The sequence below is a fragment of the Hemicordylus capensis genome, chromosome 17, assembly GCF_027244095.1.
Source record: "Hemicordylus capensis ecotype Gifberg chromosome 17, rHemCap1.1.pri, whole genome shotgun sequence".
Classification (NCBI taxonomy): domain Eukaryota; kingdom Metazoa; phylum Chordata; class Lepidosauria; order Squamata; family Cordylidae; genus Hemicordylus; species Hemicordylus capensis.
Genome location: NC_069673.1, coordinates 4205142 through 4222736, shown reverse-complemented (window position 1 = coordinate 4222736; position 17595 = coordinate 4205142). Strand labels below are relative to the sequence as shown.

At 50.2% G+C, this 17595-nt stretch overlaps 2 protein-coding genes across 2 annotated transcripts; one reads left to right on the top strand and one right to left on the bottom strand.

The window, feature by feature from the left end:
* The first annotated feature begins 4155 nt into the window (after positions 1-4155).
* Positions 4156-7646, top strand: B3GALT9 (beta-1,3-galactosyltransferase 9). Its single transcript, XM_053282388.1, has 2 exons — positions 4156-4443; positions 6440-7646. Exons 1-2 carry the CDS (start codon positions 4438-4440, stop codon positions 7547-7549), a joined length of 1116 nt encoding a protein of 371 aa, XP_053138363.1. The 5' UTR covers positions 4156-4437; the 3' UTR covers positions 7550-7646.
* A 585-nt stretch (positions 7647-8231) lies between these two features.
* Positions 8232-17565, bottom strand: PSMD5 (proteasome 26S subunit, non-ATPase 5). Its single transcript, XM_053282387.1, has 10 exons — positions 17296-17565; positions 16297-16444; positions 16010-16123; positions 15725-15853; positions 14133-14242; positions 13869-14011; positions 12847-13038; positions 11740-11849; positions 10275-10415; positions 8232-9789 (listed from the first exon to the last, which is right to left on the bottom strand). Exons 1-10 carry the CDS (start codon positions 17478-17480, stop codon positions 9532-9534), a joined length of 1530 nt encoding a protein of 509 aa, XP_053138362.1. The 5' UTR covers positions 17481-17565; the 3' UTR covers positions 8232-9531.
* Positions 17566-17595: the final 30 nt, after the last annotated feature.

Genomic DNA, 17595 nt, shown 5'->3' with positions numbered 1-17595 from the left:
GAAGTCTCATAATTGAATTTGGAGCAAATCTCCCCGCGAGAAGGTGACCTGACCAGGCCGTAATCCCGTCACCATGGCAACCGAAATGCCGCTCTCAAGGAGCTTCTGGCCTAATGTTGTGCGAGGGCATGAAAATGACCTCTCCGAGCCAGGCAATCACCTCATCTCCTTAGCTCTTCCTTACACTGACAGGTGCCCAATGCTTGATTTGTTTTTCCCTTAACTGACTCTCCAGTATACTACCCTCACCTAGAATGAAATGAAGCTGCCTCCTACTGAGTCAGGCCATTGGTCCGTCTGTCTTAGTAATGCCTACACTGACCGGCAGCATCTCTCCAGGGCATCAGACAGCTTCCCCCCAATTCTACCCAGAGATGCTGCCAGCGGGGTTGAAGCTATGGCCATCGGCATGCAAAGCAGATGCTTCACTGCTGAGCTACAGATGCCGCTTCTGAATGCATGCGCCTGCTTTCCGAGTCAGACCCTTGGTGCATCTAGCTTAATATTGCCCACACCAACAGGCAGCAGCTCTCCAGATTACCGGGCAGAATGTCTTCCCTTGTGCTAGCTGGAGATGTTGGGATTGAACCTTCTGAACCCAAACTAACTGCTCTACCAACAAGACATGCTAGCTTTCTGCATGCGGGGAATCTTTCCTGTGGAAAAGCGTTCCGTCGTGAAAAGTTTGAAGTTGTGCGACAGAGACACAAGTTCCGAGAGGAAACTTAAATGAGGCTTGGGGCTAAACAGGGGCCCATTCCACGATGGAGTCTGTGAAACACAGAAGCTGCCTTGTACCGAGAGTCAGACCCTTGGTTCATCGAGCTCCATCCTAGACTGGCAGCGGCTTCCAAGGTTTCAGGCAGGGGTCTCTGCCCGCCTGTGCTGGAGATGCTTAAGATCTTCGGAGACCCTCCTCTGGGTGCCCCTGCCAAACGAGGTGAGGTGGGTGACAACCAGGGAGGGGGCCTTTTTGGTGGTGGCACCCCATGTATGGAATAGCCTCCCTAGTGAGGTTCGCCGGGCTTCCTCACTTTGTTCTTTTGGACGCTAGGTAAAGAAAGACCCTTTTTGTTCACCCAGGCCTTTTAAGTTCTGATTTTCAGATTTGATCTGATTTTTAAGTCATTTTAAAATGAGTTTTTAAGCTGCTTTGTATTGTGTTTTGTTTGTTCTTTTCCCCTTTTTCGTCTGTTATGATTTAATGGGGTATGTGTTTTTATTGTATGTTTCAATCCTCTGTTGTGAGGATAACAAATAAAGTTTATTAACTAACAAATAAAGTTTATTATTGTTATTTATTATACGGCCAGGGATGGAAGGGGGGCCTGCCAGAAGCTGAAGCAGCCGCTGAGGTCAGCCACGCAGGCAGCCTCAGAGCAGCTGCTGGAAAGTTCAGTGAGCCGAGGCATGGGCTCACACAGGCCTGAGCTTTGCACCTGTGGGAAAAGAGATCTCTTCCACATTCCCCGAGAACGTGGCGTTCCTGGCAGGCCGGCCGATCCCCCGGCTCCTAATCAGGGGAGTTGGCTGCGAATTCGTCACTGCAGCTGTCACTCGGAGTCCCTGCGGGCACGCCTCTCGACGGCCTGGGCTCGATGCACACCGGGAGAAGAGAGCTGATCTTGCAGTAGCACGCGGGAATGGTCCCCTTCGCTAAGCAGGATCCACCTTGGTTTGCATTTGGATGGGAGACGCGCAAGTGCTGCAAGCGATCCCCCTTAGCTCAGTGGGAGAACAGCTGCAAGCTTGCACACCGACGGTCCCAGGTTCCATCCCTGGCAGCATCTTCTGGTAGGGCTGGGGGAAGACTCCTGCCTGAAACCTTGGAGAGCTGCTGCCAGTCCGTGCAGACAACGGCGAGCTAGAGGGACCAATGGTCTGACTCGGTATAAGGCAGCTTCCTACGTTCTTGCAGGGAATGCTAAATCTTCACCTGCAAGGAAAGATATAGCACAGCAGGGAAGAAGGTTCTGGGTGTCCAGCCCCACTCCCTGATGTGCTAGATTTCTACTTGTGGGGAGTTGTGTTTTTTTTTTTTAAAGGGACCATTAAGTTGGTTCTCTCTCTCGGCTGAATGAGTGTGAGAGTGCAGGGGGGCGTGGATCCGTCCCTCCCCCCCCACACACACACACACTTCCTTCAGTCTTGGCACTAAAATAAATGTTGTGTCTTCATTCTGCGGCATGATGTAATCTAGGCAGTGACCAGAGTCATTTCTACACCTGGAGTGATCGTTGGATACTATACTCTTCCCTAGACAACAACGTTTCCCAGCAGATTACAATCCCATGAGCACATTGCTGGTTTAGCACCTGGGCAGGGTGGGTAAACAGAGAGGCCTTATTTAACTCCTCTCCGAATTTGGTAACACCTCCTCCTGCCACCTAATCCCACAGCCGGGAAGTAACCTGCCTAGAGAACAGGAGGCTGTTGGTTCCAATCCCTGCTGGTGTGTTTCCCAGAATATGGGAAATTCCTATATTGGGCAGCAGCGATATAGGAAGGTGCTGAAAGGCAATGGGAAACCCCTCCTGTGTTCTACCAAAGACAACCACAGGGGTCTATGGTTGCCACGAGTCGACACCGACTCGACCCGGCCCGAGTCGAGTGGACAATGGCACCACCTTTCCTTTCCTTTCCCTTCTCTTCCTGCAAGGAAATACTGACCTCTGCTGCACCCACTGCACACAGCACTTTCAAAGCATCTGTGACATTATGATTTGATTTTTTTAAAACTTTTGCAATAAGGGCACAACCCTCGATGGAAGAAACATGTGCCACAAAGTGAGAAGGGGACCATGGAAACATGAACATTTATTTGGATCAGAAGGAGTCTAGTGGTACTACGCCCTTGTGAGAATGATACATGGAAAATCACTGAGGAAGACAGAGAGTTGAAACGCGCCTGACTTTATAAAGATCTAGGACTCAAACTCACTAGGAATGACAAGACCACATGATCTAGTCAACATGTGTCTATGTTGACTCAAGTTTGGGGCGGTATAGAAATATGTTAAATAAAATCAATAATATGTCTGTGGACTTTTACAATATTTGAACTCAGTACCTAACCAGCATATGTATAAGGACTTTTAATGGATTTTGACTTTTTAAAAACAATCCTCAGTTTTAAGCAATTTTAGGCAGCATTATTAACCTTTATTAAAATGCCCATTTATAGTCTTATCTTTCGTCATAAATTATTAGCCTAGGGCTATATTGCAGTTTTTCCTGATTTTTTGTACCTTTTGGATCAGGTCCATACCCTGCTTTGTTTTGAGTGTCCTATTATTCGATAGCAGCAGCTTTAAAACTGAAGCCTTCTGGCTGGAAGAAAGCAAAGCCGGAGCAGAGACACAGCAGACAACCTTTTCCGAGGACAGGCCGTTCCACTGTATTTCCACACCGAGTGACAGATCAGTCTCTTACTGCACAAGACGCTGATCTAGTGATTCACCCTGGCTGGAAAGTCAGAAGCACCAACTCATTCAGAGAGGCAACAGGCAGCCTCCGCCAAAGACAGGCGTTCCCCGCAGCAAGAGAGACGGTGTCATCCACACACAATGCAAATGCACAGGAGACTGGCCCATGCCCAGTGGATGCAGACTGGAATGAGGCCAAGCCAGAACAGGGAATCATGCAGAGAGAAGTTGCCACACTCCATGGCCAAGACACCCATAAATTATTTTACATGTTGTGTAAGAGTTATTTCCCTCTTTCTGCCTTATATCCCCTTCTTTTTATAGTTCTGATCAAATTTTTGTATGATCCAAAAGTGGCGTTTCTCTACCCACTTTTCCCACAGCATGCTTACTTTTGTAATTTAATCCCACTTTTTAAAAACGACACAGCCCCAGACCACTTTAGCCTTTCTTCGTGGGCAAGGTAACTAGGAATTTTTAACAGTTCAACACTGCAATATTTGCTCACATTTCCTAGAATTGTCACTTTATGACTTTTTAAAGCATTGTCAGTTAATTCCGTTAGTCCTAGTTTCTTTCGTCAAAAGCAAATCCTTGATTTAAAAAAAAAAAACCCACGAAGAAAAATTATGTCTGTTCCAGAAAGTGTATCTGGAATCCAAATGCACAAAGCGAACCTCCCCAGCTTTTTTATAGCCAGCAGAAGGGTCACTGATACATTGATATCTTTTCTGCACCGTGGATTCTTTCAACTCAAGAAATTAATAAAGCACAAAAGACTAATTACCCCACTTTGATGCCAACGTAACCCAATCCCTCCTCTGGAATTACATTGCTCGAAGAATGAGCTGAGTGGAAAAAAATCAAGCACGCTGGACGCGGCCGTAACTTTATCTGCAGGAACCTACATAGCTAATGCTTGGTCCAGTACAGAAGTGTTACTGCTACGTCCAAAGCAGCACCTTGCTCTTCCAAAAGACGTTGGAAATTCCCCACACAGTTCCCCAACGTCATGCAGGTAAGCTTTCGGCTATTTTTCCTGGCCCAACAGTACAAACATATTTCTGCATGCATTGACGGTTGCAAAACATTGCCATTTTACAATCGTAAAAAGATGGCATGATTGATTTTGTGCACTTTTCATTGTGCTTTTGCTGTTGCCACCAGCGATCGGGAGTTTGCTGAAGGCAGATCTGTGATACACCAGGTTGCAGTGATGATAAACAAAAAGTTTATAACATGGAACCTCCATGTTCAGAAGCATTCTATCAATAAATACACCCAGGAACAGCAGCAGGGAGGCAATTGTCTTCCCATGCCCTGCGGCTTCCTGGATGCTTACTGCGGAGAAACAAGGTGCCAGATTAGATATACCTTTCGGTGTGATCCAGTAGGGTTCCTGTAGAGGTGGTTCTATCGATGGTTATCGTCAAAATAGCTAAATGGAACCTCCATGTACAAGAGCAGTTAACTTGATTAGCCTGTGCTGTCCGACTCAGCAAAGTAGTTATGTGCATAGGAAAGAGTTCAGTTTCTGCCACATGTGACTAGCAGGGGCAGTGATCTGTGAGGATGGAGAATAGAACCTATCAATTTAGGCTGTAATCTGCGAGTTCACTATCAAAGGTACTGGTTACCTTTAAAGCCCGAAGGTCCTTATGTGGAATACGCTTCCTCCTTATGAATCTATCCACCCTCTCAAGTTAGAGAGTGTGTGTCCCTCCATTATGTGAAATTTATCAGGAGGGAAAGCAAGAGTGTCTTTTCCACGGCAGTGCCCAATCTGTGGAACTCTCTGCTACAAGACATCCACGTAGCCCACATATATTTATCTTGTTCCAAGACCTCCTGAAGACCCATTTGTTCAGGGTGGCTTTTCTTCTCCAGCTGATTGATCTTTCTGGATCTGCCTTGCCATCAGCGACTCGCATATTCCCTCATCCTTGCTGCGATCGTTGTGTCGATTTCTGGCATGTTGTCCTTAAAACTGTTCGCTGCCTGAACTTTTTGCCGAGATGGGCTATTTGTACGGAATAAATAGAAAGAGTTGGACATGGGAAACATGGGAGAGGCAGAGAGGTGGAGGTGGGAGGAAACAAAGAATGTGTGTGTCAGTTGCATAGCCTTGGGCCTGAGTTGCATGGAGACGGTGACCAAGCTTCAAGGATCAGGGTTTTTTTTGAGAAGGGAACGGGAAGAAAGACACAGAAGACACTGGAGGTGCTCTGGAAGACACAAGGCACCAGGCCGAAGGGGAAGCAAGGGAGAAAGTTGGTGAGGGACAGAGTAAGGGGTTGTTGAGAAGGCTTTGTGGGTTTTGCGGGAAGGGAAGGAAGCAGGAGTGGACGTTTACGGTGCTTTGGGACGGGGTTCCAGGCCTAAGGGGCAGCAAGGGAGAAAGGGCAGAGTCATTGGAGGGAGGAGACCACGGCCGAGAGCAGCGGAGTGAAGGTCACACAGGCAGGGACGTAAGGACAGACAGACAAGGGAGTGCGAGGCCGTGGAAAGATTTGAAGGCAAGGACCAAACTTGTACTGGATCTGGGATCCGTCAGGAAGTCCGAGTCGGCCAGGGATGGGCAAACCTGACCCTCCAGCTCTTGTTGAACTCTCATCAAACCCAGCCACAGTGGGGTCTGCTGAGGGTCACAATTCTGAGAGTCGTCGGCCCTACTTCGGGTTAGGCAGCAGATCCCTACTGTTCTATATTTCTCCTGTATACCAGCTTCCCCTCAGAGGCACCTGTGACTCTGTGGGAGTTATTTACCCTCGGGGCAATTCCATGTTGCCACCGTACGAGATTATGTAGGAAAGAGGCACAACTGACCTGCATCCTGGGAGATCTGGTCGGTCACTCACACACACACACACACACACACACACACACACACACACACACAGGCAGTAGAGGATCAAGCCACCTGCCAAGGATTGTCACAAGTGTGTGTGGGGAACTGCTGAACAGCAGAAATACTAAAGGAAGCAGACATGCAACTCTCTTCTCTTCTCCCACAGCTGCTGTTCTGCAGGCTCCGGACACGCCAGTGGTGCTTCATTCTCTTTAACATCATCCTCTTCCACATTTTGCTCTTCGGGGCTGATCTGGTGGAGGAATACTTTCTGCGAGCGCTCCCAACTACCTACACGGACGTGAAGGTCCTGGAAGCCAGGGAGAGAGCCCGGAAGCTGGATATGTCCCCCCGGAAGACGGGCATCTCCAAGGGTTATGTGCTCACCAGCTCAGAAGCATGTTCCAGGGAAGAGATCTTCCTGCTCGTTCTCGTTTTCAGCAGCCCCGAGAACTCATCGAGACGTGACACGATTCGGGAGACGTGGGCTAACCTGACGCACATCCGCGGTTACAGGACTCTCGTCCTGTTCGCATTAGGGAAGCCGTCTTCAGAAGCCACCCAGCTGGAGGTCATCAAGGAATGGCAGAAGCACCGAGACCTCGTTGAAGGAGTTTTGCTCGACTCTCCCGAGAATCAGACACTGAAGACCACGATGGTGGTGGAATGGACCATCACCTTCTGCCCCAGGGCAAGGTTCATTCTCAAAGCCGACGAGGAGATGTTTGTTAACCTCCCCAGTTTGGTTGAGTACCTGCTGAGCTTAAGAACTCACCCCGAGGACATTTACCTGGGGAGGGTGGTCCATCAAGAGATGCCCAACAGAGAGCCAGGGAGTCGCGGCTTTGTCCCTCTCCAAAAGTACCCCGAGAAGTTTTACCCCGACTACTGCAGTGCGACAGCGTTCGTCATTTCACAGGATGTGGCTCGGAAGATCTACGTCACGTCCGGGGAGGTCCCTCTTTCACTGCCTCCTGGTGTCTTCGTTGGAATCTGTACAAGGAATGCTGGCGTGGTGCCCGTTCACAGCTCTCGGTTTTCCGGGAAGAGGCACATCCGCTACAACCGATGCTGCTACAAGTTCATTTTCACCTCGTCCGTGCTGAGAGATGGCCAGCTGGCCCAAGAATGGGAGGAGATGAGTACCAGCAAAGACTGCACGTTACTGGAAACCTACTATGGGCTGGTCTCTTGCAAGGTCATGACTTACCTGGATGGATTTAAACACATGAGTGTCGACGCCCTTCAGAACGAGGCTCTCCATTTGTCTGATTAAGTGTTGATTTGAACAGAGTTGACCAAAGGAATTAGAATGATCTCAGATTTGATCCACAATGGATCTCCTGATGCATTGTTTAAAAGTATGTATGCAAATTGCCGTAACATCCTGTGGCAAGGAGTTCCTCAGGCTAGCTATACAGTGTGTGAAGTAGCAATTCCTTTGTAATAAACACTTAGTTTCCTGTTTAAATGCAAATGTACTGGCAAATCTTCCCTGGAGGTCAAGGGATAACCTCCAGGTTATCATAGTCTACTCTCACTTTAATGATCAGTTGATGACTTGTCATTTCCCCTATTCCAGTATTCAGACACCAATGACTGGGGGATAAGGGACCCTTCATATTTATATGCAATATACCTTGCAGAACCAGTTAGTGTAAATGATTATCAGTAAGGGAAGCCTCCATTTCCAAGCACAATATACCTTTCAGTACCAGATACTGTAGATATTATAATGAAAACCTCCATATTCAAGAGCAATATACCTTCCAGTATACTGGGGACAGGCAAGGGATAGTCTCGTATCCACGGCCGAGCAGTTGCAGGCGATTTTGCATGTGCTCTTACCATGCTCAAGAACCTGCAGGCATGTGTGATGCTCGCATTTCTAGGAACACACCCTACACGTGCCAAAAGTGAGAGTGATCCCCCCAGAACGACACACTGTCGAGCAACTGTTGCGTTAAGCATATTTTGGAACTTTTATTTGGTTTCCAATGGCCCATTCATACATGATTTGTTTATTTTTTAATTTTCAGGGGCACATCTAAAAAACAGACATACATTGAGTGGGAGAATACGGTTTGCAAACACGTGGGATCCCACAAATACACCCACATATCTAGGCATGGCTTAACACTCAAGGTAGGAGGAGAGGCCGAAACCCGAAGCATTTAGCCTTGACTGACCATCCCAGGAGAAGATGAGCCAGCAGAATGGGCCGTAACAAGAAGCCGCGGACGTTTTCTACTCTCATTCTTGTTTCCACATAAAGCAATTTGAGGCTTCTCCACAGCGGAGAAACCACGGTTTACGGGACGGGAGGGCTGCCCAACTTTGGCCCTGCAGCTGTTGGGACTACAACTCCCATCATCCCCATTGGCCACTGTGGCGGGGGGTGATGGGAGTTCTTGTCCAAGAACAGCCCTGAGATATCCCCTGCGATATCTACAATTGCCACGGTCTCGGTTACCAATAGTGAAATGCAACGGCGTACAACCCTGCACGAAAACCTGCAATTCTAGCTCACGAAGGATGTCCTGATGTAATATTGGGGAGTGCCTTGGAAAAAGATGTACCCTCTCTTTCTCTCCTCCTTGCAAAAGGAGTCTGAGATGGTCCTGCTCGCATGGAGGGGGAGGGAAGAGAAAAATACTCCCTACACATACAGCCTTCTGCACAGCCTTCTGCTCTTGAATGTGTAGGACAGGCCTGCTCAACTTAGACCGCCCCCCCCCCCGCCAGCTGCTTTTGGACTACAACTCCCATAATCCCCAGCCACAGTGGCCAATAGCCAGGGATTATGGGAGTTGTAGGCCCACATCTGCAAGAGGGCCAAAGTTGAGCAGCCTTGGTGTAGGAGATAGAGGGAGATGCCTCCCCACTCCCTCCGGTTTTATTTTGGTTAATCAAACCAGGCTCTCACATTGAACTGGGGGGGGGGGAGGAAGTGAACTAGCCATTTAAAGATCGCCATGATCTGCATACACAAACTCGGGACCCCCGAGTCAACAATGAGCCGAATCGGTTTCCTTACGTTGCCTCGGGGCGTCCAGGCATACTGAACTGATTTGGTCCTCAAAATCTCTACTCACTTGGCCGCCAGTTCAGAACGTAAACAAGCCACCCAGCCAAACTTGCTTCCTCAGGTTTTAGTTTCCACCCTGCACTCCACACCCACCGCTTCGGATCTTCATAACCCCGGAGACATCCATCTGCCCCTCCTGGAGCTCCCAGACAGGAATCGCACTCTCACGGTTACTCGGCTCCTTCCACAGCCGTGGTCGAGACCGCCTTCACGTAATACGGCCCCTCGCGCAGGTAGGCCCGGAGCCTTAGGTAATGCTGGTTCCCAAAGATGGCCGCAATGGTCTTGGAGTTGGCGAGGGCCTTCACGAGTTCGTATTTGGCCTCCTTGGAAGCCTTGTCGGGCTCCACCGATCGGTCCACGACGTATTCCACAAAGCCCGGGCTCACCACCATCATCTTCTGGGCCCAGGGTTGGTTAGCAATGGCCTGAGGCACCAGGGAACACAATTCAGCACAAGAGAAAACCGTGAGGGCTAGAGACCCGTAACACAGGCAGCTATGAAGGAGTGAGACCTCAGCAGTGGAGAAACTGTGAACGTCCTTGTGACATAAGGCATACTCGGGCAATCCGGTGTGCTCTCTGAATTAGCTTTCACAGCCACGCCAGTTTAAAAGTGCGCTATAAACCAGGGTTGCACACCTTCAGCCCTCCAACGGGTTTTGGACTACAACTCCCATCATCCACAGCGGCCAACAGCCTGGGGCTATGGGTGTTGTAGGCCAACATCTGCAGAAGGACCGGAGCTGCCACACCAACTAACCACAGCTTCGTCAGAAACCTTGCCCGGCACCCGCGAGCAGAAATCTTTTGCGTTGTGAAATCCCGAACTCAAGACCTTCGGCAAGCAAAGCACAGACTCTACCACAAAGCTACAGCCACTCCTCTGTTGGGGGGCGGGGGAAGCACTTACAGTGAAGACTCTGAGGGCGCCACAGTGAAGGTCGGGGAACGGCTGGGTACTGATGCTCCGGAACAGCTCCAAGGGCTGGCTGGAGAGGTGGGAGAACCAGGATTCTGTCATTCCCAGGAGGTCTTCTGTCTGCTGGTCGGGCTGCATGCAGGAAGATGATAATTGAGTTGGCAAACACATGAATGCGAGGACATAATTGCAGCCTGGCTGGATGAGGCCCAAGAAAGCCCATCTAGTCCAGCATCCTGTTTCACACAGTGGCCCACCAGATGCCTCCGGGAAGCCCACAGGCAGGAGATGAAGGCACACCTCCTCTCTTGCAACCGGGATTCAGAGGCATCTAGCCTCCGTGTCGGGAGGCACTCTAAAGACATCTGGACTATTCACAGGGCTACTATGCTATTCAGTGAAATGCAGCCAACCCTTTGTTTTCTTGAAATGATGAACACCGACAGTAAATTTTTCCTATCTGGTTTTGATGCTTTCTACACCTCACTCCATGAGGCATCAGGTTTTCATGCCGGCTCGGAATTTTAAGAAATGAAGAAATTTTAAGAAATTTCCCACTTCCCACAGAAGTGGGAAAGAGAGCTGGTCTTGTGGTAGCAAGCATGGCTTGTCCCCTTAGTTGCATCTGAATGGGAGACTAGAAGTGTGAGCACTGTAAGATCTTCCCCTCAGGGGATGGAGGCGCTCTGGGAAGAGCATCCAGGCTCCAAGTTCCCTCCCTGGCAGCATCTCCAAGATAGGACTGAGAGAGACTCCTGCCTGCAACCTTGGAGAAGCCGCTGCCAGCCTGTGAAGACAATACTGAGCTAGATAGACCAAGGGTCTGACTCAATATATGGCAGCTGCCTATGTTCCTAAAAAAAGGCTCCAATAAAGTTAAGCCAGTGATCTTCACTGTTGTTCAAGCGCAGGCCACTTTGGCAAACAACCACCACCTTCAAGGTGAGAGCCATTTCCCACTATGTTGACCTCTACAGAGTATTGGGCTTTTCTTAGTGCTTGGAGGACCCTTTAAGAGAGACGGCACCTGCTCTTCACAGTCCTCGGAGGAAAGTGCAGGCCACGCTTCCCAGCACTCTGAGCACACCATCCATGATGGCATGGGGGCTCAAGAGGAGCCCCCCCTGCTCTGGACACAACACTGCACACTGGGAATTGTAGTCTCCACATAGTTTCAGGGGGACCAGGGTTTCAGAGTATTCAGCTTGAGCCAAAGCTTCTCACAGGCCCAGCAAACAATCAGACAGGGAGGTGGGTCTGCAGTGGCCCCCGGGCCTTACAATGGAGAACACTCTCCTAGACACCTAGCAAGCAATTCCTCTGTTAATTCCTACCCTGAGGATTCAAGTTGGCTCAAGGTGACCCCATCACCCTCGCTTTTGCAGATGGCCCACTTCAATCCTTTGAACGCCCACCTATACGCAATTGTGGCTATTTTCACTTTCACGCAGCTTACCGGCAGATAGAGGAGAGACGAAATGGCATCCAGGCACCGGACTCTCAGCTCCGTGGGGGCGTTCTTGGCTTGATGTCCTATTCGGTTGAGCACACGCTGGAATCTGCTCCCTGGGAAGAGAGAGACGGATGGGCTGTGATCTCTCCATCACAGCCAGAGAGTCTGCGGGGATTACACCCGTGGGGCTCCGTAATAGAAGGCTTTGGGCAGTTGCCTGGAGTCAGAGGGTAATCAAGTTAAGTTCTGGCAAGCGGCACATCCATGGACCCAAGTATGAGCCGAACTTCAGGTTGTTTTTGCAGCAACTTCCAGAAAAACAACCATCTAAAGAGAGCTCTTGGAGGATCAGGCCAAGACAGATGTAGCCAAGCTGTTTTTCCACAGTGGCCCACCAGATGAGCCTGGGAAGGCGTGCCCCCTCTCCTGTGTGGCTCCCCTGGCATTCGGAGGCAACCTATGGCCATCAAGACTGGTAGCCACTGATGGCATTGTCCTCCATACATTGGAGGAAGGATCTGTTGAAGAGAGCCAGGAGAGCAGGCTAGGCTAGATATGGAAGAGAGCTTGTCTTGTGGCAGCAAGCATGTCCCCTCTGCTAAACAGGGCTTGCCTTCGTTTGCGTCTGGATGGGAAACTGGCCCGAGTTCTGGAGTGGAGGCCCCAGGTCCAGGCTGGGGCATCTCCAGGATTGGTAGGAAAAGACCCAGAGAGCCTGCTACCAGTCAGTGTAGACAACACTGAGATAGATCAGCCAGGGGACGCCCCCAAGCCCGGCTATATTTTAAACCAAAAGCCTAAACCCAAATGGATGCAGTGCACATTTCCAACGCCTTTTATTCAAAGCATTTATATTCCACCCCTCCAATGTACGACTACTCGGCATGGGTAGTAAGAAATACATATTTCTAAAGAAATAGAAAACTAACAGAAATGACCTAATAACGAATGTTAAAAACTGACGATTTAAACAAAAGTTGCAAATTAGAAAAAAGAAAAAAAAAGGTAAAAAGCCAACTGTTCTCCTCTCCCATAACAGATCCCCTTTAGATCATGACTTGCGATCTCTACACATGCGTGCGCGCACAGACACACAGACGCTGTACGGACCCATCTTCTGCAGCACCAGCTTCCCCTCCACGTTCGACCCCAAGATCGCTAGGGTGTCCACCGCCACGCCAAACAGGGTGGGGTCGTGGCCTTCGGCCATGCCAAAGACTTTCTCCACGAAGGCAGGGTAGCGCTCGCAGATCTGCTGGGGGCTGTCCACTATCGCCAGGTTGCCGAAGAACTTCACAAAACCTGCCAAGCCCAGAGAGAGAGAGAGAGAACGAACAAGAGTGAGTCACCATCCCGATAAAGCATCAGGGTGGTGGGGGGGGGTGGGAGGGGTTACGGACAGTCCGAACTACCGCGCTTAACCCTCGGTTAAGGTCCCACGTCCTCGGGTGCCATGGAGTGCGCGCGGCGGATCATCCATGCACATGCACAGTGACAGCACCCTCCGCTCCAAGGTTGGGAGTAATCACCAGCCCACACCAACCTTTTCCAATCCTGAGCTCAGGAATGGAGCAGGGGGCAGCCCTCATATTGAGGCCCAGTGTGAGGGTAAGGATCTGGATGGGGCAAGATCATGGAAACCACCATTTCTGGCTGCGCTACCAACGGCAGCCCACAAATCGTGCGCTCGTAACCAAGCAAGAGGGCTCGGCTGGCTGATGTGGGAGCAATTTTGTTTCATATGCAAAGAGGCCAAGCTTTTCTTCCACGGGACCTGCTAGGTTACTCTTAAATCTAGATCAGGAAGGATGAGAGACCGGGTCTTTTTGGCTGGGGCCCTTCAGCTTGAGGATGCCTTCTGGGAAGAGCTTCTCGGTTTCAGGGTTTTTAAAAACCACAGTCTAAAGGCCCATCTTTCCAGAGAGGCTTTTTACTGACTCATGTGCCAGGTACATCTGGTGGGTTTTTAACATCCTAACGTTCAACTTTGAAATGTAGTTTTTACTGGACCCTGTCTTTAGTTATTCTTCACAGACTTTATTAATTCTGGATTGGGCTACATTGTTTTATTAATTTTGTGAACTGCCCAAGGTGGGGCAAACGTATTTTGAACAAACAAATACTTCTGCCACCTGGCAAATAGAAGTCTGAGAAAGGATCCGAGTCGGCCCCGATGATTATATTGGAAATCTGGTCGATGATGCCTTGCTGGGCTAGGTACTGGCGTCCGTGATGACTGTGGGCGAGAGACGTCACCATCTCCACACAGGTCGCCCTGCAAGACCAATACAGAGAGGCTACAACACACCACTAGGGCTATGCCTGAAATCACACTCAGACCAATAAAGACTCAAACATCCACGCGATTCGCTTTGGAAGGCCGTCTCGCCACTCACCGGAGAAGCACGTCATTCCCCGTCAACTCCCCGATTAGCTCCGTGATCAAGCCGCTGTTCACGCAGTAGTTCAGGGAATCCACCGACACCGAGGAAATATCGATCACTAGCTAACACAAAAGCACCGAAAAGGGAGACTTAGTGGAAAGGATACAGTCGTGGGACAGACACACAAAAATACACGCCAGTTGTGCCCGTAGGCAGGTCTACCAGGGAGCCAAGAGGAAAAGGACTCAGATCCATTGCTGCTTTCATCTTTGCCCCAGTCTGAAGGAGGACAGCCCTTCTTCATCTCCTTCCCCATACTGAAAAGGAGATACTGCTTCTCTTTCCCACTAGCTTTGCTTTGGAAGGAATGAGCCTCCCAAAGTAACCCCTGCATTTTCACACATTTTTTATTTCTAACACACCTTGCCCTTAACACTGGGGAGTGTCACTCTGAGTGATCTCTAGCTTAGCTTCTGCAGGACTAGGCAACACAGATCCATCCTCTCTTCCCTGCCAGATCTAGCCCTGGTTTTCCCAACTTCCAGAAGTGAGAGGAATCTTTCACATGCCAGAGAGGACCACCACCGGCCTGGAAGCAACTAGGTTTCTTGAAGCCTGATAGTACCACTGTCTTATCTACAGAAGCTTCTGAAGCTGCAAACTTGGCTAGTCTGATCTGCCCAATTCCCACTGCGGATCACGCTGTCCAGGGTGCTGCCACACCCTTGGCAGGAACAACATTCAGGAGAATCTCGATATTTGCGGAATCGCATATCCGTGGTCAGGTCACAGGCCAACAAAGCACAACAGAGCACTTTATTTTGCCTTTTAATCCCATTTTTTGTTGGGGGGCGGGGCAATTTTTTGTGCCTCCAGGAACCTAACCCCTGCAACCCCACTGCCCCAATGATCTGCTATTTGCCATTTCCGTACCCGCAGCAATAGCAGAGAACGGAACTCCTGCAAATATTGAGGTCCTCCTGTATCATGACACACTGAAGAGTGTTATTTAGAACAATTCCTCGAGGCTTCGTGCAGCATCAATCCGGGTCAGGCTCTTCACAGGAGACCAGCGTCTCCCATTGTAGGGGAAGAAAAGGATTGACTTTGATGTGCTTCACTGGATAACCAGAACGCCATGTAACCTAAAAACCATCACATTCCTAGAAAGCGGGAGACCAAATGATTGAGCCACTGATGTTAGACTCGAAGAAGTGGAGACACGGAGAAGAGTCTCATCTCATTCTGATCCCCAGTGAAATGAGTCCTCTTGTAGAGAATGGCTGCTTCTAAGCATGGCTCTACAAATCTACTTGCCAGCTCGCCCGTGGCGAGTGCCCCCAGCCCTCTGGCGAGGAGCACACAGATCCCCTCCCCAGAGGTTTCCTTTCCACTGCCATTTTGGAGATGATAAGAAATGGCAGGAATCCTTTCTGGGCAGTCGGAGAAGGCTCCCCTTCTCTATCTCCCAGGGCAAGTGACGAAAGACCTGCTTCTCTCCTAAGCCCTCCGCTTGTGTGCTAGAAAAGGATCAACCCCTTCAACATTACCCACTAAAGCTATCAAGCAGCCAGGCCACCAAGGAGAAAAAAGAAGATTCTTGCCTCATATACTCGGTAGCGGATGATGTCACTCTTGGCCATGATGTTTTTCAAGTCAACCAACAAGTTGCCAGCCAGCAACGCTTCCAGACCCTCGGGGGTTTCGGCCACCCTCGACAGCGACTTGATAGCCTGCATAACAAAGCAGAAGGGCTATGAGGAGACCACCAGGATTGACAGAGAGCTGAATTTAAAACTTTAACGCAGGATTCTCTTTACAGGCCTATGTTTATGGTCAAAAGCCCCGCCAGCAGCTGTGACAAGTCAATAGCCACGAGAAACTCTCACCTCTTTTGCGACTGCTATTTTCTCTGCCGCAATGCAGTAAATGACCTGCCTCAGCAACTCAGGAGTGTTGAGGATTTCTCTAACAGCGTCCGAGTCTTCAACTATCCTTCCGACCTAGAGTTCAAAGTGACATAAGACGTCAAGCCGTTTCCACCCAATTTAAACTCACTTATTGCCTTTGTTACTGTGCTGGCACCTGCCAAAGGCAGGATAAATAATCTTTTCCACCCTTAATGGCGGGGGAATTACAAAGCATGCTTTTTAGATATGCAAGCTACGGCAAGTACCTGGGATATAGTTAGAATTTTGACCGAGTCGTCTGGATGGAACAAGCCTTTCTGAAGCTCTTCGCCAAAGTTTTGGATGATGTACAAGGGATCCATGACTTGGAGGAACCGCTCCAGGATCGAAACGCATAAGGAGATCTGCTCGTTACTTTGCAAGTAACAAGAAATAAGAGTTAGCAAATAGTTAATAACAGACTCAACCGTACAGAGCCTGGAAAGAGCCAGCCTCCTCCATGAGGACTAGGCCCTTAAAAAGAAAGCTAAATCTTCTCAAACTTTGGGATAGGGCCATAGCTCCGCTTTGCAGGTTCAACCCCGGCAGCATCTCCAGGTAAAGCGAGGAAAGACTCCTGCCTAAAACCCTGGAGAGGCGTTGCAAGTCAGAGCAGACGATATGGATGGATCAATGGTCTGACAGCTTCCCATGTTCCACCCAGGGCCCTGGCTTACGTCCTCCATGACGACTAGCCCCTTGAGGAGGAGACTAACTCACATTCCTCAACTTTGTGAACAACACTCTGGGGCCTGGCAAATGTCCTCCATGAGGACTAGGCCCTTGGGAAGGGGGTTAAATCTCTCACACACACCCCAAAACAAAAATTTGAGTAAAGCATCCTGGGGTGCTTCTCTGTGAGGACTAGTCCTCTAAGGAAGCCTTACCTCCTCCACCAGAACTAGCCCCTTGAGAAAGAGTATAACCCCACTCTCCAACTTTGCAGAAAATATCTTGGGGCCTGACATAGCTCCTTCATGAGGGCTAGCCCATTCAGGAGGTGTTTAAACCCCCACCACCCCAACTCTGGGTAAAACATCCTAAGGTCTTCTACATGTCCTCCATGAGGACCAGCCCCTTGAGAAGGAACCCCAACACACACAGCCTGCCTCAATTTGGGGTAAAACATCCTAGGCCTGGCATACCTCCTCCCTGAGGACTAGCGCCTTGAGGAGGATGCCAAACCCCGCCCACTTGGCCTAGCCACGCCCCTCGCAGGCCCCCACCTGTCCCCACGAGCCATGAGGGCGAAGAGCCCCGCCAGGGGGAAGTTGGGCCCCTGCTCCCGGAGGGCGGCGGGCGGCAAGGCCTGCAGGGCCACCCGCAGGGCCCGCAGCTCCTCGAAGGGCTGGTCCAGCCGCGAGATCCGCCCCAGCAGCTCCATCGCCGCCTGCGCGCCCGGCGCCGCCATCTTGGATGGGGAGGAGGAAGGAACGGGAGGAAGACGGAGGAGGCGCGCGGGAATAAGCCTCGCGAGAGTTGGCCCGGGAGGCTGCGTCGCTAGGAGCTCCCTCTCGCGTCTGGCC